This window comes from Westerdykella ornata (genome assembly GCF_010094085.1).
Source record: "Westerdykella ornata strain CBS 379.55 unplaced genomic scaffold EI97scaffold_1, whole genome shotgun sequence".
NCBI lineage: Eukaryota > Fungi > Ascomycota > Dothideomycetes > Pleosporales > Sporormiaceae > Westerdykella > Westerdykella ornata.
Genome location: NW_022986851.1, coordinates 254,889 through 276,453, shown reverse-complemented (window position 1 = coordinate 276,453; position 21,565 = coordinate 254,889). Strand labels below are relative to the sequence as shown.

The 21,565-nt window shown below is 54.2% G+C and overlaps 7 protein-coding genes across 7 annotated transcripts; 2 read left to right on the top strand and 5 right to left on the bottom strand.

The window, feature by feature from the left end:
- Positions 1-297: 297 nt before the first annotated feature.
- Positions 298-1,888, bottom strand: EI97DRAFT_438129 (uncharacterized protein; the record flags this gene model as incomplete). The annotated part of the gene is made up of 2 exons (XM_033799474.1): positions 298-1,382; positions 1,450-1,888. 2 exons carry the CDS (start codon positions 1,886-1,888, stop codon positions 298-300), a joined length of 1,524 nt encoding a protein of 507 aa, XP_033658206.1.
- Positions 1,889-2,786: 898 nt separating this feature from the next.
- On the top strand, positions 2,787-9,239 carry EI97DRAFT_490847 (ARM repeat-containing protein). The gene is made up of 7 exons (XM_033802244.1): positions 2,787-2,873; positions 2,941-3,165; positions 3,257-3,303; positions 3,524-4,213; positions 4,305-6,923; positions 6,991-8,673; positions 8,733-9,239. The coding sequence occupies exons 2-7, from the start codon at positions 2,998-3,000 to the stop codon at positions 9,154-9,156; spliced, it is 5,631 nt and encodes a 1,876-aa protein (XP_033658205.1). The 5' UTR covers positions 2,787-2,873; positions 2,941-2,997; the 3' UTR covers positions 9,157-9,239.
- A 354-nt stretch (positions 9,240-9,593) lies between these two features.
- On the bottom strand, positions 9,594-10,592 carry EI97DRAFT_5105 (Sm-like ribonucleoprotein). The gene is made up of 5 exons (XM_033802869.1): positions 10,468-10,592; positions 10,376-10,384; positions 10,253-10,324; positions 9,777-10,203; positions 9,594-9,725 (listed from the first exon to the last, which is right to left on the bottom strand). The coding sequence occupies exons 1-5, from the start codon at positions 10,495-10,497 to the stop codon at positions 9,607-9,609; spliced, it is 657 nt and encodes a 218-aa protein (XP_033658204.1). The 5' UTR covers positions 10,498-10,592; the 3' UTR covers positions 9,594-9,606.
- Positions 10,593-10,793: 201 nt separating this feature from the next.
- EI97DRAFT_438126 (60S ribosomal protein L11) lies at positions 10,794-11,485 on the top strand (the record flags this gene model as incomplete). Its single annotated transcript, XM_033799473.1, has 4 exons — positions 10,794-10,796; positions 10,858-11,048; positions 11,108-11,278; positions 11,329-11,485. 4 exons carry the CDS (start codon positions 10,794-10,796, stop codon positions 11,483-11,485), a joined length of 522 nt encoding a protein of 173 aa, XP_033658203.1.
- A 1,449-nt stretch (positions 11,486-12,934) lies between these two features.
- EI97DRAFT_428761 (uncharacterized protein) lies at positions 12,935-16,926 on the bottom strand. Its single transcript, XM_033797283.1, has one exon. It carries the CDS (start codon positions 16,474-16,476, stop codon positions 13,111-13,113), a length of 3,366 nt encoding a protein of 1,121 aa, XP_033658202.1. The 5' UTR covers positions 16,477-16,926; the 3' UTR covers positions 12,935-13,110.
- EI97DRAFT_4817 (uncharacterized protein) lies at positions 16,589-17,825 on the bottom strand. The gene is made up of 3 exons (XM_033802048.1): positions 17,147-17,825; positions 16,803-17,063; positions 16,589-16,738 (listed from the first exon to the last, which is right to left on the bottom strand). Exons 1-3 carry the CDS (start codon positions 17,496-17,498, stop codon positions 16,701-16,703), a joined length of 651 nt encoding a protein of 216 aa, XP_033658201.1. The 5' UTR covers positions 17,499-17,825; the 3' UTR covers positions 16,589-16,700.
- A 54-nt stretch (positions 17,826-17,879) lies between these two features.
- On the bottom strand, positions 17,880-20,351 carry EI97DRAFT_367964 (uncharacterized protein; the record flags this gene model as incomplete). Its single annotated transcript, XM_033795113.1, has 3 exons — positions 17,880-18,506; positions 18,561-20,111; positions 20,160-20,351. 3 exons carry the CDS (start codon positions 20,349-20,351, stop codon positions 17,880-17,882), a joined length of 2,370 nt encoding a protein of 789 aa, XP_033658200.1.
- Positions 20,352-21,565: the final 1,214 nt, after the last annotated feature.

Here is a 21,565-nt window from a genome sequence, read left to right as displayed (position 1 = left end):
GAAACGGCATGAAACGACGTGAGGAGAAGTTTGATACAGGAAGAATGGATTGAACTGCAAAATTAGCTGCATAAAGGTCATGCCAGGCCTCTAACTTAGGAGGCCTTGAGCCTCTATTCTACACTGTAAAAAACCAATTGTATGGATGGTCTACGCAGTCATATACAGGACTCTGAGAGCCCCATGGAAGCAGTCCTTTCTGACCCAACCGCTCCTGTGCAAGACCGCGTAGGTCGGAGTTACAGGGCTGGTGAGCCGCCAGCTCCAAGGCAAGCCATCCACTCCCATGTCGGGATTCTATTCCGCAAACTCCACATTGACCACGCTGCCTTTGAGACCCGCCTGTTCGATCGTCAAATCCAGACACTGCATCAGGTTTTTACGCTGCGAGATAAGATCGAACTCCATGCCTTCTTTGCCTTCCCATCCACCAGACTTGATCCATTCATAGATGGTCCGCACTGAATCATTGAGGTAGAATTTGCGGACTTTCTGCTGGCCCGAAGAGGTAAACTTTATACGCGTAGTGGACTTTGGGTCCGCAGACGCGGGGGGCTCGGTATGCGGTCTCGAATCTGATATCTGGGCGAATGGAGAAGCAGATTTGTCGATGTCCATCTCCTCTTCCTCTTGAACAAGCTCCTCGGCTCTTCCCTTTCCCTTGCCAGTACCAGAAGTATCCTTGGTGAGTGCGTCTGGATCTTCCTCTGTTGGCCCTTTGCAGTTTGCAAGGCTGTTTTGCAAGGCCATCTCCAGCATCTCCTCTTCCGTCATTCGATTCACATCGACCTTCTTCTTCTCGGGTTTCCGCACGGCAACAGGGTTCCTAGCGTTTGCCTTCAGGCTGTACCGATCTAAAAATTCGTGTAGCTCCGCGTGGAATTCAATTGGTGATGGCACTGGAGGCCCGGACCAGACCTTGACACGCTCTCCCGTACGAGGGTCCACGATAGCTATGTGTGGGTACGCATCCTGACTATCTCTCGCGGTGAAGTAGTAGTTATTATACTGCTGCCCACGAGGATCGTCCTTGTTGTACTGCATGAAAACAAAGTTTTCCCGAATAGTGGCTTTGATATCCTCATTCTTCCAGATGTCTCTGTTGAGGATCTGACAGTCGAAAATAGCTGGGTCTTGTATGTTAACCAGCAACCACTTCTCTTGTTCCTTGCCTTCGTCTCTTGCCTGATCCCACGATCGCTGGAACATGATTTCGAAGGGTGGCCGGTACATTTGCGCCAACATGTTGGACTTGGAATTGGCTTCGGAGGCACCGCCAGTGGCAGTGGCCAACTCACGCCTACGTGCATCAGGATCCTCGGCAGTCTCCCAAACTGAAGCTTGAGTGAGGCGTTGCTGCTGGTTGAAGATGCCGGGACGGCCTAAAGTCCAGCAGCGTCAATCTCACCTTCTGACGGCTCAGAAATAAAACATGGTGAGGGTTCTTACCTGCGGGTCTTCGGCGTGCAGCGATCTGGTCCGCGACCAAGGCGTCTAGATCATCGTCATCGTAGGCGCCAGGGCCGACAAGCGTTTCCGTTGTTCTTGCCATGGGCGCCCGGACTTCGGGCTCGGGTCCGGCGCCACCGTACATCTCCTCTTGCAACCTGCGCGCCATGGCCTCATCGTCTTCTATGGTGCTCTGCCGCGCCCTTGAGCCGCTAGGGCGCGGTTCATTATCGGACCTTTCATCATCTGAATCAATCTGGATCGGATTCTGAGCATTTGATGTACCGGATTGTGGTTCTCCGCCGACATCCAGGTTAGGGCTGTCGAAGAACAATTGTATGGCTTGCTCGAGGTTATTATCCGTCAAACGCAAGTATTGGGCTGCTTTGCTGGGGTCAGCCGATGTGATGGCGACGAAGCTTGAAATGTCCTCATCCATTACTGTAGTGGGATAAAGAGGTGCGGCAGCTTTTCGAAAGGGGGTGAGAGGGACAGAGCCCTTGGGTTCCGTTGGAGGAAAGGAGGGGGGTGGGTGGCGTGGTCGTCTGCAGAGAGTCGGGAGATATCCAGCCGAAGAATGCCGACGGCGGCAGGCAATGGTGCGGTGACGGTGAAAGGAGAGAGTAACGGCGTGGGTCGTAGCGATACAGCAGGTGGTGGGCGGCTTCTCCCTCCAAGCGTGTATGCGGATGTAGCTGCGATGGAGCCAAGGGATGTCGAGCAAGTGGGGGTTGCTGTTTGTTGCCACAGGTGAAGGGAGAGCAAACGGACGAGGGACAGACAGAGCCGTGCGAGTGTCAGCTCAGGCAAGGGTTGATTTGTGGCGGTGAAGGGAGCAGGCAGCAGGGTGAAAGAGAGCGTTGTGCGTACGCGCTCTCCAGAATGGTTCAATGTTGTGACTTATTACAGAGGACAAGGCGGCCGCAGGCGTGCGTCATCGGGGGGAGTGGGAAGCTCCGTGCGGCTAGGTTTTTCCGTTCCGCGACACCTCAGGTACCTGACAACAGTACCTAGGTACTACTTGTTGGTACTTCGTACCTGATGACACCGGAAGGGAATCTTTGTCAGCCGTGCGAGTTCGGAGATACCAAGTACAAGCGATTAAAAAGCAGTTAGATGGTTCTAGCAAAGAGCTTAGACTGTTTGGGTAGGCCGGAATCTGTTTTTATGAGACTTTCTGGCCAGTGCGGGTGCTTTGTCACCCACGTCTGTCAGTAATCCTCCGGTAAAACGAAGTACAGACACACCACCTGCCACAGGAGATCCTTACTAACGTACTGTGTACCTAGGTAGGCGCTGCGTACACGTCAACGGCTTTTGAATAAAAACCTGAGTAATGCTGGATCAATCTACCGTGTAGGTAGCAGTGCAGGTGGCAATACCGGGCCTGTCCGTGGCCCTGAGCAATTACAAAGTCAAGCCAAGTGCGTCCACATGCATCACCCTCTTGAACCGACAAAGACCTGCAGGGTAACGATCCTCCCAAGATAGTCCTCCTACAAGTAGAGTAGTCCCACCCCTCCGTCTTCTCCCTCAAGAATCTCTGATATGGCCTCCCAACCAACCTCCGAAGCGAGGGAGTTGCAGCTCGTGGGCAGTGTTGAGTTCAGAATAGCAGCCGCAAGCACAGATCGAAAGCTCGAGCAACTCCTCGACAAGTTTCTCGCCCCCTTGTTGCTCAAACTTGCTTCGGAACACTTGGCCGTAAGGAATAAGGTGAGTGTCTCAAGGCCGCCTTTACTTTGTCCCTGCTCCGTCTGCCTGGTCCCACGAGTCACAGCTAACCAGCATTCCTTACTATACGTAGGTGATTTCGGTCTGCCAGCATATCAACAAGCGCATCTTGCCTCCACAGTACGTGCATCCACTTCCACTCCGACCCAAAGGGGGATCTGGATAGATTGAACCGTTGCTTCTTTTGAACCATCTGTCTCCTCCATCGCACGCCCTACCGCTTGCTTGGTAGTTGATATTCCGGCTCTTCAGGGCGAGAAGACAGAGGGTTCAAATCGAGTGACGGCTAGCCTTATTCAGATTTTTGCTTTGTAACGACATCCCCTAATAAGAATTTCAGGGAAATCAAGCTTCCCGTAAGGAAATTACTAGTCCAATTCAAGGAGCACTCTCATGTTCCTCTGATCCGCCATTTTGATATCCTCTACATTCAGCAGGGAATCGCACGCCTTCAAGTATCCGAACGACTAGAACTCCTCCCACTTTTAATCAATGGAATTGCCAGCGATTACACCCAATCCCCACAGCATGCCTCTCAACTGTTCCACTTGACTCTTCGTCTACTGGCCCATTTCAATCTTCCCCCGAGGGGAACCAAGGAGGACGATGAGCTTCGATCCGCGCTTCAGTTGACGAATGATGATGGTGCCTTTCTCTCTCACTGGTTTGGCAAGTTACTCCTGTTTGGCTTCGTGCGCAGTGCCGACTCTGAAGGCGCGCCATCACCTAGATGTCCTGGGCTCTCCGTTGATGACTACAAGTTTCTCACTTTATACGGTAATGCAGACGCTTGGGATCCTCGCGCCAGCACAGGGCTTAACATTCTCGAGACCAAAGCTCTAGTCGTAAAGTTACTTGCTAGTGGCCTATTCAACGACCACGAGAGGTTCCTGCCCGCGTTGTTTGCCTCAGCCGATACCAACACACGTGTCTCGGAGGTGGGAGAAGATATGCTCAAACGCGTCACGCAGACTCAGGACCTTGAAGACCAGGGGCTAATTGAGCGGCTGTTCTCTCTATACTTTGGCTCGTAAGTGACTTCTTGTCTTGTGCATGAGATCGATCGACTCGGATCAAGGTTCTGGAAGCGCCAATAGGAAGTCATTTCTAACATGGTACAGCTCAACACCTGAAGGTGCTTTGCCTGTGAAAGTACCACTACGCATAAAAATCCTTGGTCTCCTCTCCAGGTCTGTGAGGAGCACGCAATACCCGAAGCAGATATCGAGAATGGTCGAGGAAGGAGTACTATTTGTTGAGCAGGAATCATCTAATCGAACGACAGTGGGAAGGCAAAGTTCAAAATTCCGGTCGGCCTTGTTTTCATTCGTGAACTTTGTTGCTCGGCACGGCTCCAGGGACGACCTTGCTCTCGTTGCGGAAGGCCTTGTCGGCAACTTAAGAGGGTTCATTCAAGATCAAGGTTGGCCGTCGCCGGATCGAGACCAGGATCAGGAGCTTCGGGGATATGCTTACGAGACCATTGGCCTAGTAGCTAAGGCAGCACCTGAAAAGATCCTCATAGAGCCAAATCTGAGTCTGTTGGACTGGCTGTTCCGCTCACTGCGTCACGACACATCCGGAAAAGAGGTCGCCGTGAGCATTGAGGAAGCGCTATCATCAGTGCTCGACGCATTCTCGAAACCGCTGGAAATCTCAGTCAAGTCGAAGTTCCGCCAACTTCTGCTGAAGTACTCTCTTTCTGATAAGACTGGCCGTTCCACAGAAGCCTACACAGTCACCAGGAGTACCCGATATGTGGCCACCAGATTCGCGAATCGCTGCCTGGCATACGACGATGTCTGGGCCAGGTGGATTGATATCGCCGCCGTTAGTGGGGGCAAAGCCGAAAGGCACGAGGTCGTTGAAGAAGGTAAAAGGGGATTGGATCCGTACCTGTTCGCCATGCAACATTCTATACCCGGGGAGGAACCTTTCACCGTCACTTTCCCAGCTTTCGACGAACTTGTTCGTACGATATTTCTTCGGAAGACCGACGACGACGTTGATATGGATGGCAATTTTCAGCCACGCATGTCTACTCCCGTCATAGTTACACTCGCCAAGCAGTTCTATAAAGACTATCCAGAAGCTGTACCAGTGGTCATGAAGTATTGCACACAAGTGTGTATACAAACGGCATTATCTGAGAAATCAATCATCTACGAGCCTTCCGAAGACTGGGGGCGAAAATTGGAATCTCTCCTCTCGACGGATCAGCTATCTCGCCAGGCTCTTCGATCATTCGCATCAGACCCACATCACGCTGCTTCCATAGCTATCTTGCTGAGGACAGGCTTTGAGCTCCTCACCCACGACGATGTGACGAATCTTAACGACGTGGGAGACGATTTTATCCGCCTTCTCTCGCTGTCGACAGAGACGAGCTGGATGTTGGCAAGTTTGACGTCGGACGCTCAAGCGTTGGTGCCGTCCATCCTCGCCAATAACGTTGTGCGACGGAATATAGCTGCTCATTCCTATGGATTACTGGCTTCTCATGGGACAGCCAATCCAGAGGCAATACTTGAACTGCATCAGACGTTCTTCGAGAAACTAAGTACGTGGAGGACTGCCGTCGGCGGAGAAATCAATCAACTGAGTGGCGTGGTCGTCGCGCTCGGCTACTACTTCAGCCGCTTGCGATGGAGGCAGCAGTCAGAGCTTCCAGCCGATCACGCAGTACATCAGTTTGTCCAACAAGTAATTGACATCCTCCACACTACCAGGGACGTCACTCTTCAAGCGGCAGTATTCTCGTGCCTGGACCAGTTGAGCCTGCATTTTGTGATAACGCCCTCGACTCTTTCTCAGTACGGGACATTTCGGGAGGTAGCACAGAAGATATACGACCAGGCGAAGACGGGAATGGGGGATGCTATCACGTGCCTTGGTCATCTAGGTATGATCACTTTGGAAACAGACTCTGAAAGTACCGATACTTCGGACTACAGCTTCATCGCAGAGAAGATCTACGAGCTGCATGAAGTTCGACATGTGGAAGCCCAGTTCTCGATTGGCGAGGCTCTGAGCTGCTTTGCCGCGGGATGGGGTTCCAAGGCTCTGGCAGCTCAACTCGACATAGAGCATCCAGCGCAGCAGCATGCGCCATGGGACGCTCCTCTCCTGACTCCTTCCGGACCGAAACGTGAGAAGACACTCACTGCGGTCCTCGAGCGAACTCTGAAGGGCTGTCATCAGAGTAAACCTTCACTAAAAAAGGCGTCGGTGATCTGGCTGCTGTGCCTCCTCCAGTACTGTGGACACATCCCAGATATGCAAGGGTACTTGGGTAGATGCCAAGGAGCATTCAAAGCATGCCTTTCAAACAGAGATGAAGTCGTCCAAGAGGCCGCATCCCGCGGACTTGGTCTTGTGTACGAGAAGGGCGACCGTCATCTCAAGGACGAACTTGTACGAGACCTGGTTGGCTCATTCTCTGACAACAAATCAAAAATGGCAGGCACTGTCACGGAAGACACCCAGCTTTTTGAACCTGGCGCGTTGCCTGTTGGTGAAGGCAAGTCGATCACTACTTACAAGGACATCCTCAGCTTGGCCTCAGAAGTTGGAGACAGCAGTCTTGTCTATCGGTTCATGTCTCTAGCCTCGAATAGCTCTATCTGGAGCAGCCGGGCAGCGTTCGGCCGTTTTGGTCTCAGTAATATCTTTGCGGATTCCAGCGTTCGTGGATACCTTGCCGAGAATCCTAAGCTGTATCCAAAACTGTTCCGCTATCGGTACGTGGTCAATTTCATATCTTTCTCCTGCCATCAATTGTCCTGTCCCAGTGCTAACGTGATTAAGGTTTGATCCGAACCCAAACGTGGGACGCGCTATGAATGACATCTGGAATGCACTGGTTAAAGACCCATCTGCCACAATCGACAAGCATTTCGATGCCATTATGGAGGATCTCCTAAGCAGTATACTCACCAAAGAATGGAGAGTACGGCAAGCAAGCTGTGCAGCTATCGCCGAGTTGGTGCAAGGACGTAAGCTTGAAAAATACGAGAAGTATCTGGACCAGATCTGGGACAAATGCTTCAAGGTCCTTGACGATATCAAAGAGACTGTAAGGGTGGCCGCAGCGTCGCTCGCACGTGTCCTGACAGGCATCCTTACGCGGTCATTGGAAGCAGGTGACTCCTCCATCAAGAATGCTGGCGCCATGCTCTCGCGAGTTCTTCCCTTCTTACTGTCGTCGTCCGGTCTTGAGTCTAGCGCCGAAGAAGTTCGCATTTTTGCGGTACATACGCTTCTGGAAATCGTGAAGAAGAGCAATGCAAAGACACTCAATCCCCATTCACCAGAGCTCGTGGAACGTCTCCTAGGTCTCCTCAGCTCCCTTGAACCCGAAGCGGTCAATTACATCCACCTTAACGCGTCGAAGTACAACCTCACCGAGCAAAAGATCGATGATATGCGCCTCCAAAGTGTCCGCTCTTCCCCCCTAACCGAATCCATCGAACGCTGTCTCGACCTCGCCGACGCAGATACCATGGAAAAGCTTGTATTGCACATCGAGTCCGCAATGAGAGACGCGGTCGGTCTCCCTTCCAAAGTCGGCTGCTCCCGCATCCTCGTCATACTGAGCACCCGCCACAACTATCTCTTCAGACCCTACGCTGACGGCTTCCTCAAACTCATTCACAAATACATTCACGACCGTAACGAGACAGTCTCGTCTTCTTACGCTGCAGCGGCAGGATACGTCGCGCGTCTGGCCTCCGATAACCAACTCATCTCCACAATTGCCTATTGTCAAGACCTATACTTCGCCTCGGGAGACGACAGGAGTAGGCTCACAGCCGCCGACATCATCCACTCTATCTCAAAAAACGCTACCGATCGCTTCACCGCGCTGTCCGCAGATCTATTACCCTTCATCTTTGTAGCGAAACATGATTCCCAACCCCAAGTGCAGAAAATCTTTGCAGACACGTGGTCTGATAATGTTGCCGGAAGTCGCACAGTCCTTCTCTATCTGAAGGAAATTGTTGCTCTGGCGAATCGGCATCTAGATTCCCAGAAGTGGGTGCTTAAGCATGCAGCCGCGAAGGCGACTGCCGGCGCGGTGATGTCTATAACAACAGGAAAAGATGAAATCGACAAGGCGAATGCGGAGACGTTATGGCCGGCACTTGATAAAGCCATCGGAGGCAAGACATGGGTGGGTAAGGAGATCGTGCTCGAAGCTTTTGTACGGTTTGTAGAGAGGGGAACGGCGCTGTGGAGCATCGATTCGGGGGTTGCGGAACAGATTGAGAAAGTGGCGGTTAGGGAGGCTAAGAGGGTCAATAAGACGTATAGACCTTATGCTGTTGATGCGCTTGGGAAGATTGCGAAGGCCAGGGTGGATCTGGTATTGGCGGGAAATGTGATGGAGGTTGTTAAGGGGGTGGTGGAGGAAGTGCTCGGGGACGGGGAAGAAGAGAACGGGGAGCGGATGGAGGTTGATGCGGGGGAGGTGTTGAGGGATGAGCAGCTGTAAGTGATTTGCTTGATGCCTCGGGATCGGACGCTTGTACTAACTTCATCCCTAATAGACGGGACCAAACACTGTCCGCATGTGTGTCCAGCCTCCTCTCCTCCCTGCACCCACTGCTTACGTCGTCCTCCTTCTCCTCCGCCTTCGGCGACACCCTGCCGCTTATCCTGCGTGCAAACTCTATTCATGCTAAGAACATCCATTTGACAACATTCACTTCCCTGCACGCCCTCTTCCTGGCCGCCGCCTCTGACCTGTCCCTGGCCATCGAGCCCGAGGCCAAAGCTGCATTTGAGAAGATACTCTTCGATCCGACATACGAGGGCTTACCGGAGACAATGCGAGTAACGAGAGCACAGGCGCTGATCGCGATTGGAAGGATCCGGGGATGTAAGTGGGCGGCTGAGAGAGCAGCGGAGGAGATGAACGGGGAGAGGAGCCTCGTCGTGAAGGGGGTGCTTGCTCAGGCGTTGTTGGAGTGAGAGTGGTAGATGTGAAGGACACGAGGTGTGACGGTGTCTATACATAGATATCTTCAATGCACGAGCTAGAGATCCTGGCCATTCTCAGGAGGCGTTTTACATGATATACATGCAGATTTGTCTGAGGCATTTATACGCGTTGTGTATTGCTGGGAGCATTTCTGCATCGTGCAGACCTATCGCAATTCGCCAAAAGTGTAATCCAAGGCACCGATCGGTGAACATGGGATTGCGAATGCTTCTTTGGTATCAATCGTCCTTTCTCCTTCATCGGTGGCTCATTGGCACCCGTTGGCACCCGTTGGCACCAGTCTATCTCTCACCGTCTGCCTGTTCTTCAAGTTCAATTTTCGCCACGTTGGACCTCAAGGTTCTCCGCCCGTCATCCGAAGTTATCGTTTTGCAAATCAGGGAAAGCCCATAAACACATCTCACCCCTGGCCCTTCAACCTACCGGCCACCACCAAAGCCCGGCGGCGGACCGGGAGGGAACCCGCGACCGGCCCCCGGAGGACCTCCGAATGGCGGTGGTTGGAAGCCAGTAGGCGGGGCTCCCGGAAAGCCAACAGCTTGGAATCTGTCAGTAGGAATGAAAACCATAGAATAGCGAGAAGACTTACGTGGTCCTCCTCGTCCTGGAAATCCACCCGGGGGTCCGGGAAAGCCCGGTGGCGGGGCGCCAAAACCTCCCGGAGGTGGGAATGCACCTCCAAACCCTGGGCCAGGTGCTCCGACGCCAGTTGGGGGTCCGGCAAGACCGACAGGAATTTGACCACGGCCAGCAGGTCGGGCAACACCGGGTCCAGTCGCAAGCGCAGCAGCGGTCGTTGTTCCTCCTGGAGCGCCTCCCAAGCGCGCTGCAGGATCTGCTGGGGGTGGGCCATCAACGGAAACGGAAACGACATTGGCACCGCGAATGATGGTCAGGCCGATCGCACGGCGCTCCTCGGTCTCAGTAAACTGTTGTGCCGCGCCCGGTGCGGCTTTCCCTTGTCTCCGGCGCGTCCTGCGAAACTCTTCGGTGTCGGCTAGTACGAGATTCATATGCTGACAGTGTGTTAGATTCGCAGAGGCGCGCTCCGTAGGCGTTGCATACCTTGTCGAATGCGAGCATCTGGCCCACCATTTGCCTTCCATCCTGGAGTGTGACCTTCATGCGGTAATTGATCTAGCGAAAGTGAGCCTAGATGATTGCTACGGGAGGATTGAGGGCGCTTACAAGATTTTGCTACACACAATCAGGTCAGTCCGTTCTAAACACAATCTCCTCTCAGGGTGGGAGGTGGAAAGTCTCCAGGCAGAGGCACTTACCATCTTGCCCTGGCGGTTTGCTGCCGCCATACTGCGTGCGGCGCGTCCGTAGACGACTTATCTCACCAGGGTCGAATAGTTGAACAGCACAAAGAAGGAGGAGGAGGAGGGATGCGGTGACGACAAGGGCCTGGTGTCTTGACTGGAGCTCCGAATGAGGTGGATGTTGGAGAAGCTCATGGGCGCACTAGCGCGAATTCGCTTAGTCTTGGCGCGCACCATCCACCCATGCGAGACTCTCGAAAATCCACCATCACGACTTCTCTCCGACACTTCGACCACCCCGACCAGCTTCTGTCCACTAACCCTACCACAGCTCTTTCCCAATGGTCAGTCGCAATTCAAGAGATAGCAGTTATCATCCTACGGAAATACTGATTGTCTCTACAGGCCGAAGGCAAAGCCGCGAACCCCATGCGGGAGCTCCGCATCCAGAAGCTCGTCCTCAACATCTCCGTCGGCGAGTCTGGTGATCGTTTGACCCGTGCGGCCAAGGTGCTTGAGCAGCTGAGCGGTCAGACTCCCGTCTACTCCAAGGCCCGCTATACCGTCCGAACTTTTGGTATCAGGAGGAACGAGAAGTACGGATTCCTCCCGTGCACGAAGACATAGGAGCGAGGACGTTGACAGAGTGTGCCAGGATTGCCGTCCACGTTACCATCCGTGGCCCCAAGGCTGAGGAGATTCTCGAGCGTGGCCTGAAGGTCAAGGAGTACGAGCTTCGCAAGCGCAACTTCAGCGAGTCCGGCAATTTCGGCTTCGGCATCAGCGAGCACATCGACTTGGGCATCAAATATGACCCCAGCATCGGGTATGACTGGATTCTGTGCGGCGCTCCATCTTGTGGCTGACACGACACAGTATCTACGGTATGGACTTCTACGTCTGCATGACCAGGCCCGGCGAGCGCGTTGCCAAGCGCAGGCGGGCGAAGGCCAAGATCGGCGCTTCCCACCGCATCAACCAGGCCGAGACCATCAAGTGGTACAAGAGCCGCTTCGAGGGCATTGTCCGGTAAATATCGATGTCGACGGGTTTGACGAAAAAGGTTAGGGTTTAGCACGACAAGACAGCATATTCGGCCTCGGAGGGTAGGACCCATGGAGTCCCGGAGTGTATTTATCATACCAGCAAGCTACTTGCGGCCTATCAATGGAGCGGGCCTTGCTCTTCGCGAGCTAGAGCCAAATGATCACGACACAATGGAGGCTTCACTTGGGTGATGTTCCGCTTAACCATTGGTGATCTCTGTTCTACGTGCGCTGCCAAATGCTGGTGATGTATCATATCCTGGTGCCTGTGATACTGATGAGTTTCGTCTTAGATTCTGTTCTATAGGCCTCGGCCTCACTTGTTTCGCCGCACTGCCGCGCCGCTGTTCCAGGAGGGATCCAAAGTTTCCGAGAGATCCATCCTAGAGGCACGTCAAGGCTCTGCGAAGCAGTTGCAACTGCTCTTTCATAGCGTCCGTAATCTGCCTTGAGTTCAGGCCATTGTTGGCTTCTTAGCGGCGCACCTGTATAGCCTCACAATGTCGAATCAATGTTGGAGCAGGTCATACATGTCAACCAGCCGGGGCCTTCGAATTCATCCATGGCGTTTTCTTTGCACAGTGACGTGCCATCCTTGGCCTATGCAGTTGAGAATATGGGAATGACGCCGAATCTACTGTGCTAGTACATGCGGTTGCTTTGCACCTTGTAATAACAACATCATTGCTGTAAACTGGTTCTCACCAACGCATATAGTTTACACACTAGTCTGGGTTTCATTGGACGGCTCGTTCCTTCGGTACAACAACCCCTTGCAGGAGTATGCAGGATCACCAGGAGTGGTACCATGGGGGCATCTGTTACTAACATCGCTATGGCCCCTTTAGTAATTTACGGACATCACGCTGCAAATCTCTCCGCGGTATAGATGCCTGTGTACAAGACCTCAGGTTGTTTCCGGCTTTCAAAAAAGAAACCAGAACTGATGACGGTAAGAATTTGTACAGGTGGACGAAACCTTCTGTTAACGTGTACTCCGTCTTGTACTTTAGAGGTATCACGGCGGAGGGAAACTTCTGGGGAAGTCTGTAAGCAACAGCATGTTTCCTCCTCACCACAACAAGAAGCATGATTGCAGAGAGGCTACTGAGATGAAGTTCCAGATTGTTACTAGAGGGAGAATGGGTGGCGGGTGCGGACTACTGCCGTGTTTGTAAGAGTGGGTAGGTCTTAGAGCAGGACGGAGGTCAAATGCCTCAATAGGCACTGGGGAGTCTAATGACAATATTCCCCGGGTCTGTGCATGTAGGGCGGTGCCAGTATCCTAGATAATATGCACAGCTAGATCAGTCCGGGGCAAGTCCATTCCCTCGACTTACAGCCTTTGTGCCTACATTACTACTATTCCCAGATAGTCCGAGTGCTTAACAATAAATTCAAATTTCAAGTGGCGACAAAGGATTTACCAAGTCCATTGCGAAGATGTCACGTGTCTACGATGCAGATATTGATAGGTACCCACAAAGGTTCCCAAACCCCCGTATATATTAACGCACCTAAATATGCAGTCGCCCAAAGACGACGGAGAAAAGAAAGTTTATACCCCGAGCGGCAATGATGCAAACGCAACCATGCAAACTCTATAGAGTCCCTAGCTCTTCTTCTTCGTGTTCCACTGCAACCTCAGATTCCCAAGGCGCAGCTCTCCACCACCCTTGGAACCACCAGCAGCTTCTCGTGCATCTTCGGCTGCCTGCTCGGCTGCCGCTGCCGCTCGCTCGTCCTTGGTCGGAATGCGGGGCTGCTCCGCAAAGCGGATGCCAGGAGGGCGAGCGGGCTCTGCTTGGGCTGCCGTCGTTCTCCGCGCCGCCTGTTGTTGTTCTCCGTTAGGAGACGCCGGACGTAGACCCCTTCTAGTCGCAAGCGGGCCGCCTTCTTCCTCGTCATCGGACTCTGAATCAGGAGTGTTTCCATCTCCCATGCCCAGGGCACCGAGGCGCCGCTTGCGCTCTGCTGCAGTCTCACCTTCATCCATGCGGCTCTTCGGTCCTTGTCTCGAGCTTCCCGATGACGCTTCCGGCTCTCGGTCCGGGGAAGATGATCCGCGAAGGGCGGCCAGGCGGCGACGTCGTTCGACGGCTGATTCTTCCTCCTCACCGTCAGGCACCGAAGATGATAAGCTAGGCGTGGGACCAGCGGACTCATCAGCCAATCGGCGGCGACGCTGCGCGGCAGTTTCACCCTCCTGAGAATGCTCGAGTTTGTATCTGGCAAGATCCTGCCGAACGGAGTGGAACGGTACATCTTCTGCGCTGCTACCCACCATGGTTAGAGCCTCTGGCCCTGCGTTTCTCGGCTCCTGGACTGCAGTGGACGAGTCTAACCTCTGAATCTGGGCGTCGCCCTCTTCACGAACGACAGGCGCAACACGCGCGTGTTGAGCCGCTGACTGCCTACGAGCAGCATCTTTGGCATCCTCTTTCGCGTCCTGCTTGACCTTATCCGGCACGTCGCTATCCTCGATGAACTTAGCACGAGCTTTGGGATCCAGTTTGGACATCTGCTCAATAAACTCGGCTTTACTCATCCTACGCCCGCCAGCGGTAACGGTGAAGCGGATACGCTCATCATCTTCGTCGGATTTGGATGTCTTCTTCTTGGCGTCTGCAGCAGCAGGTTGTGTGCCTGAAGATCCCGCCTCTTGATGATGAGTGGGCATTCGCACGTACTTGCCCATGTTGCGAAGACTGTGCATGGCGCGACCGCCCGTTTCCCCAATGGTCGTCTTACGGTCCGTTCCAGGACGATCCTTGGGTCCAGCGGGGATGTCGTACTTCTTGATGACTTCACCATCCTCATCCTCGACGATAATAGTGTTACCAAATTGATACGCGAGGGCTGGGCCACGCTTCTGGGGCGGCTTGTAGGTCCTGGAGGGTGCAGAAGGTTGACCATCGCCATCTGGCCGGGCGCCGGACGAGGTCTGCATTCTCTTGAGCAGCTTCCACCTGCCCGGATGTTCAATGCCCTCTTTCACAGCTTCAGCAACCTTTCCAGGCGTCTCCTCGGCTTTGCCGCCATGCTCAGTCAGTGCCACCCCATGTTGGACGTGTTTCTCGGAGAAGAGACGTGCGGCCTCGGCAGCATCAGCCTCTTCGCGCTCCTTCTTCCCCTCCCCGCGCCGACTATGCCGCGTACCTAATACATTTCCCTCTTCATCTTCAATAACGGTGTCTCTGCCTTCCTGGTAGAGCTCTTCTTCCTCCTCCCAGTCGCCGGGCTTTTCTCTGGTCAAGGAGCTCTCCGGGCTCTCGTCGCCAGGGACAGCTAGGGTATCAGAGTCCCGCAATGGCGAAGTAGTCTCCGTTTTCTCTCCGGGACTCCGATCTGGCCTGATCGCGGATTCGGATATCGGTCCGCCAGCCCCTCGGGGGCCATCCCATCTCCTGCGCAGCGCTGTACGGCTGGAAACGTCCTCTTCCTTCTGGCGACGGAGAAATTGGCCTGGGATCCCAATCGCAGGAAGGAGCCCTGAACCAGCGGTGTCGCCCTTTTCACTTATGTCGGAAGCTGATGGTCGCCGCCCAAGTGACATGGAAGACTTGGATCGAGATTGTATACGCGGAAGCCGGTCCATCCAGCTTGGACCGTCCTCGTTAGCTTGTGTGTACGTGAGAGAGACGCTCAGCGTGTTTATGCGCTTTCCCAACGTGAAGACTGCAATCGAACTGCCATGGACAATTATACTGGTTATGACGAGGAAACAGGTAATCGGCCAGATCATTTCAATTATGTCCAAGTATTCAAAGCCCGGTTCTGGCAGTTTTGCGAGCGGAGTCGTCGACGCCGTCTCTAACTCGGCTCGAGCAAGAATTGCGACAAATAGCCCACCGACACCAATGGGCCCAAAGTGTCCGGCGAACAGGGCCTCACGCCAAGTTTTGACGTCTGGTAGGATAGGTTTCAGTAACAACATGACTGGAATCCGCCGGAATAAAAGAACCAGCACGCCTAACACGACCAGACGCCAGGGTGTGATTCCGATGATGTCCGGAGAGTTGAACTGTTCCCAGGGGATAATGGTTCCGAAATAGACGAAGAAGGACAAATTGAGGAGTAGATCAATGACGTTGCTGACGTGCGATTCCTCGGTCTTTTCCAGAAACCAGCCGTCATTCGAAAAGCCGACGCCAGCAGCAAAGCCTACCAACAAATCATCCAGGCCAAGTATGCTTCCCGCACCGGCGCAAAAGAGAGCGAGCACGAAGTAGAAGACGAGGAAACTTTCTCGGTCAATTAGATCATGTTCGTGAGCATAGCGGATTGCATGTCGGGCAGCATAGCCGACTAGAACTCCGAACACGGCCCCGAACAGACATTCGTAGAGCACCGTGTAGCAAAACCAGTGGAACGTGACTTGCCCAGCGTCGGGTCGATAGCGGATCGCGTAAACGGCCAGGTAGACGAACGGAAAAGCCATACCGTCGTTACAGCCGGACTCGGCGGAGAGCAGATCTCGAAGATGCTTGGGCACGCGTTTCGCAAACTTGCCTTTTCCGACGACAGAGGAGGCTAGAACCGGATCGGTTGCTGTGACACAGGCTGCGATTGTGAGACTATCCAGCCAATTGAGTCTATTCGAGAACAGACCCCAGATAAAAAGGCTCGTGATTAGCCAGCCCCAGGTCATCACAGGAATCAGCAGCAGCGTGACCGACTTCCAGTGCCTCTCCATATAGGACCGGGGCAACTCGACGCCAACAGCAAAGCACTGGACAACCAAGACGATGCGAGAGAATTCCAGGGTGATTAGGTCGACATTGCCCCAGGTAAGGGGATTGATGAGGTCGGCCACATGAGGGCCAAATATGATGCCGCATATTGTAGCTACAGTAGCTTCGCCAATGTATAAGCGCTCCTTGATGATGGAAGAGCACAACATGAAGAGGCTGGTAAAGCCTCCAAGGATGATGTACACCAAGTGCGCCTTGGTGATTGAGAGATGGTCCCATGCCATGATGGGGCGCAGTTACAGCGATTATGTGTACGCGAAAGATGGTGTAGAGTGGGGGGCAACGAGCGTGGGAAGACGGGGTAGGTTGGAAGGATAGCAAGTCGACGGGGAGCGTCCGAGGGAGCGTGGTAGGAGGGGATGTCTCGGCGGATGTACAAGTAAGTGAAGATGCACGGTCGGATGCATGTATGGAAGATGCGCCCAGTCGCTGCTCCCGGATGTGACCTTCAAGGGCAGGACGGACAGATACAACGGCAAGAATGACCTGGAGGGGAGACGGAAGGGGTAAGCAGTTGACTGTACGGAACCCGCAGGATCATGGCACTCACGATCAACCCCAAACTCCCAGAGGTCGATGGGCCGGTGTGGTGAGAGAGGGAGGTGAGGCCCCTCGCAAAGACTTGTCGTGACAGGAAACGATTTGAGCTTGCAACACCCGAGGGGAGGAAGAGGGCTCCGGTGGCTCCAGGGTGAATGTGGGCGCGGGGGTTTGGATATGGGGAGGGCAGTTGTGAAGCTTTTTATTCTTTTCCTTCGTTCTCCGTCAACTTCGAAGGTTGTGTTTGGGCGCTGGGCGGCCTCGGCGAAACCTTGGCCTTCGTCAGTTCCCCCAATCACCCACTCTTCTCGGTCTCTATGTACACAGCAGAGATGAGCTTGAAGGGACGCATACCATATCCATAGAGACGGAACAGTACTCGGTAACCCGGGTACACAGTTGATAAGAGGGAAGAGGGCCTTGCACTGAATTTGCTCACAGTACGGAACTGTGTACGGAGTATGAAGAGGTTCCAAGATTCCAAGATTCCTTTCATCCCACGCGCACGAGCCTCCAGTACCATTGTCACATGACTCGGGACGGTGCTCTTCACCTCCACGGACGAATGAGATGATCCAAGTGCCTCACCAACACAGGCCTGAGGCGGTGAGAGTGAGGGGGTATAGAGCAAAGTTGAAACCTCCCAGCCTATGTACGCTTTACACCTGGCATCCTCCACGTCCAGACCCCATCCAGCCGTCCACATGCCCTAGATTGTTACAGTAAGACAACTCTGTAACTCTGCTCCAAAAGTCCATGCAACTATGTCCATATGGTGCGAAAATATGGTGCAAAATATGGTGCAAAATACGGTGCCAGACGCCCCAGTGTCGCCCAATATCTAAACCACAGCCGATGAGTCGAATGCGCCAACCAAACTCGCACGCGCCTAGGCCAATGCAGAACTCTAAGGCCTTGGTTCCCCATACACATCCCAAGGAGAATCCAGAAACGCCTCCACATGCGCCTATATCATGTCAATGCCACAATGCACAACACGTGCCAAGGCCAATGAGTGCTGATTCACCAGCTCCCGCATGTTGCCCACATGTCGTGTCATCATTACCCATCCATTGTCCCTGTTCCGTCACTGCCCAACTGGCAACCAGGTTCGCGGCACATCCATGCTCCTGCTGTGGACACGGCTCCCAGGTGTGAGGGGGATTTCCACTCTGGCCGGGCTACGCTCATCCTCTCCTTCACTATCATCGCCGAGGTAGGCCGACAGCCGAGCAAAGTAATCATTTAAACCACTGCTCGGTGAAGCAATGCTTTCGTAGAGCGGCGGCGGCGTTTCCATCGGAGGCGGCGGTTCTTCGTCTTCGAATGCCGGCGGATTGAACGAAGGAGCTCGCAGGAGATGCATCGGCCGGTGCAGAACCATGTCATGACGACCCGCAATGTGAGCTTGCTGTGGCCTAGCAGCCCCAGGGCTCGACACGGACGCAATAGAGCTGGCTCTCGATCTGTCCTCGGTACTCAAGCCTGGAATGAAACTTGTAGGAGTGCCGCGACGGATAGGGGCACCTGGGCAGCCGCACTCCGGTCGAGGAGCATCGTTACTTGAAGGCTCGGGGGACGAGTAAGCGGGTAGGACCGTGTTGGCTTGAGTGGCACGGCAAGACAGGATATGGAAGGGCGAGTCAATGGAGATCTCAAAGTGTCGTCTCTTATTGGGATCATTTTGGTCGGTTTTGGAGAGCCGCATGACGATCTACATGCTTGGTTACCTAGGTAGTCAGGTACGGCCGAGGTGGAAGATGCTTACTTTGATCCAGTGGTGGACCTGGATATTTTGATACGTGGTATCGAAATGAAGCCTGGACTGCTTGTCCTTGTCCTTGAGGTTATGGCAACTCGGAAGCTGCACATTGAATTCCATCTCCGTGGGGCCTATATTCACGTCGCCACTGAGGTCACCCAGCAGGTTGGTGGGGTCCTGGACTGGGACGTTTTCGCCCCTTGCGGCAGCCGCTCGCTGGTCGTATGGAACGCCTCCACCAGACACAATGCGCATTGTGCTTCCAGGAAACGTACTCGTCGGTGGGCCGTCTGCACGCTTCTCGAACAACAGTACCTTGCGCACCGGTTCCATGCGATGGACGCGCTTGTTGGCGCAAAAGTACTCTATGTTCTCTGTGACAAACACCTTGATCCTGAGGCATTGCACTTTGGCCAAAGGGGTGAGCTTGAACGCAATGGGTACCTGTGCACCGAGGGGAAACGACTTGCCGGATATGACAATGTCGTAATGCAGCTGGTCCTCCCAACTACGGCTAATGGCAATGGGTTCGACTTGTTCTAGAGATCCTTCGGCAGGAATCCGAATCAACACGACTTCCTTGGTCCCAACCAGGTTCGCTCGAAAAGCGCCTGCTCTTTCCACAACAGCCTCCAGCTCATAGCGAACGGAGCCGAGTTCAACGTCAATGGTCTCCGGAAGGTGGCTGTCCAGCGGTAACTCAAAATTGTACAGGTAATTCCCAGGATTGAAGGTTCGGTAGCCCTTCTGTGCAACCGATGGGCCGTGGGTGGACGGGTCCCCCTTGCCAAAACTACGTGACTGGTGAACCTGTAGCGAAAGGCGCCTGGCTTCCTTGCTGCTCAGATTTGTCGACGACGCATTTGGCGAGCCTCCAAACAGGCTCCTTTGAGTCACAGTGGAAGACGGGCTCTTCAGCAATTCGACGTGGTCTGCACCTGTGCTGGCTTCTGCGGCCGGGAACTGCGCATTGAAGAAGGGCCAGGTATGGCCCATAAGGGTATCGGTTTCCTCGAAGTCCACCTTCTTCGGGGGTATCCCCTCGGGCCACTTGGTGGTAGCCTTGCCGCGAAACTTGAGCGAAATTGCCTTGATCTTGGCAGGTTTGGTTACATGCAATTGCAAGGTCCCTCGAAGCATGGCAGTGCTTCGCTCCGAGTGTTCGGCTTGCTCGAATCCCTGCAGAAAAAGGACAGGTTCCGCCAACTGGATGCAAAGGCTCACCCCGTTTCCAGAGGCGAGAGGTTTCTCCTCGGGCAGAGGCTTGACAACGCTGTTGACTACGCTTTTCGCCGCCTGCCTTTCGCTGGAGCGGTGCATGTCGACCACGGCAGCGTGCGGCACGCCCAGGGAGACGGAATTCCTCGGCGTTGGCCTCATGTCGGGAATGACCCAGGATACCCTCCTACTGGTCGGGGAGGACGTATCCCCACTGATGTTGGGCGAGTCTTCGTGGACGTGGCGGTCGGCGTGGAAGTGGGAGTAATGGAAGTGGGTGTCTATAAGAGAACGAAGGAAACGTTTCGCGTTGTCCCGAGGGCCTGCCAGCTTTTCCCACTTCTCGAATAGGCGAGAGTCCCTTGTTAGCTTTCCAAACCTGTCAACGAGATAGGACTTGGTCCTCGAGTTCTTGTCCAGTAACCGGCATTCGGGAGCTACGGGTGCGATGCGAATGCGATGCGGTCGTCTCGGGCGGTCCTGAAAGACACCGCGGGAATTACAGGAAGGGTGCTGGGGATGTTCGCGAAGGTAAGAGAGACGCCCGCGGTTCGAGTAGACGTGGTAGTAGTCTGGCATAGTAGGATCGCGTGAGCAGCAGGGAAACGGCGCAAAGGGTGCGATATGTGGCCGTATATCAAGGAAAGCAAGATGACATGAGGGACGTTGGATTTGGACAGGTCATGCAGAGGGCGATAGAATATCTGGAAGGATTTGGTCGCTGAGGTAGCATGACCGTGTCCCGAGTACCATGCTTGGAGAAGGGGCAATGGACACACACACGTCTCCTTGCGCAACAAAGGCGCGGAAGAGGGATATGTGAAGGGAAGGCGAAGCGGGGGGGAGGGGCACTCACGGATGCAAAGACAGTAATGGAGGGTTGGTCAGACGTAGGCGCGGAGCCAGCAGTCATCGAGGTAGCGGCGACGGAGAATGCGACGGGGGTGTGCGGAGGGTGCGGAGGGTGCGGAGATGCAGAGGTGCGGTTGAGGTGGAAGTATGTGGGCTGGCGGTGCCGTGAGTGATGATGGCGACCAGTTGAAAGGGCGAGACCAGCTAATCAGACCAGGGACGGATCAGAGGGCGCGCGGCTCGTCGTAAGCTCAGTCAGTCCAGAAGGGCCAGGAGAATGGGCACACGGCAGGGTAAGGGTAACGCGGAGTACTGCGGATTGTCGGCCTGGGTGCGAAGACCTGGTGCGAAGAGGTGCGTAGAGTCGATGAAGTGTCGGGTTCGGTTGGCGTGGGGGGTGATGCGCGGCGATCTACGCCGCGTCCGCAGTACAAAACTCGGTACCGTACTGTACTGTACTGTGTAATGAGTGCGATTCGTGGGAGATGTGTTCCAATTGGCAAGATTCGGATAGTGTATGCAATGAGATGGTGGTTGATGAGCGGTGAGAAAGTGGAACCTGCCCCGCAGACCTCAAGGGGAGGGGAGGTGGGTTTGTGGCCGTGTGAGTCAGCGTCATGTGAGGGAAAAAAAAGAGTATACATAGACTGTGTAAAAACATGGTGATGAGATCAAAAGCGTCGGAACGTGCCGGACAAAAGCTTGTCGTTGCCCAAGTGGGCAGATCAATGATGCAACTTGGCAGGCGTCCCGTCATGATGTCATCCATCTGCTTCCACTTGCATCTATTTTACAAGTATGATTATTTCCCGCTTGCGGCAGAGCCGGGGCTGGCCTGGGCGGTGTGCCACAGTGGGCAGAGTGCAGAGTACTGTACTGTAGGACGAGTGGGCTGGCCATGAGAAGTGTGACCCAGGTCATGAGGTCGCTCTGCTGTCGTC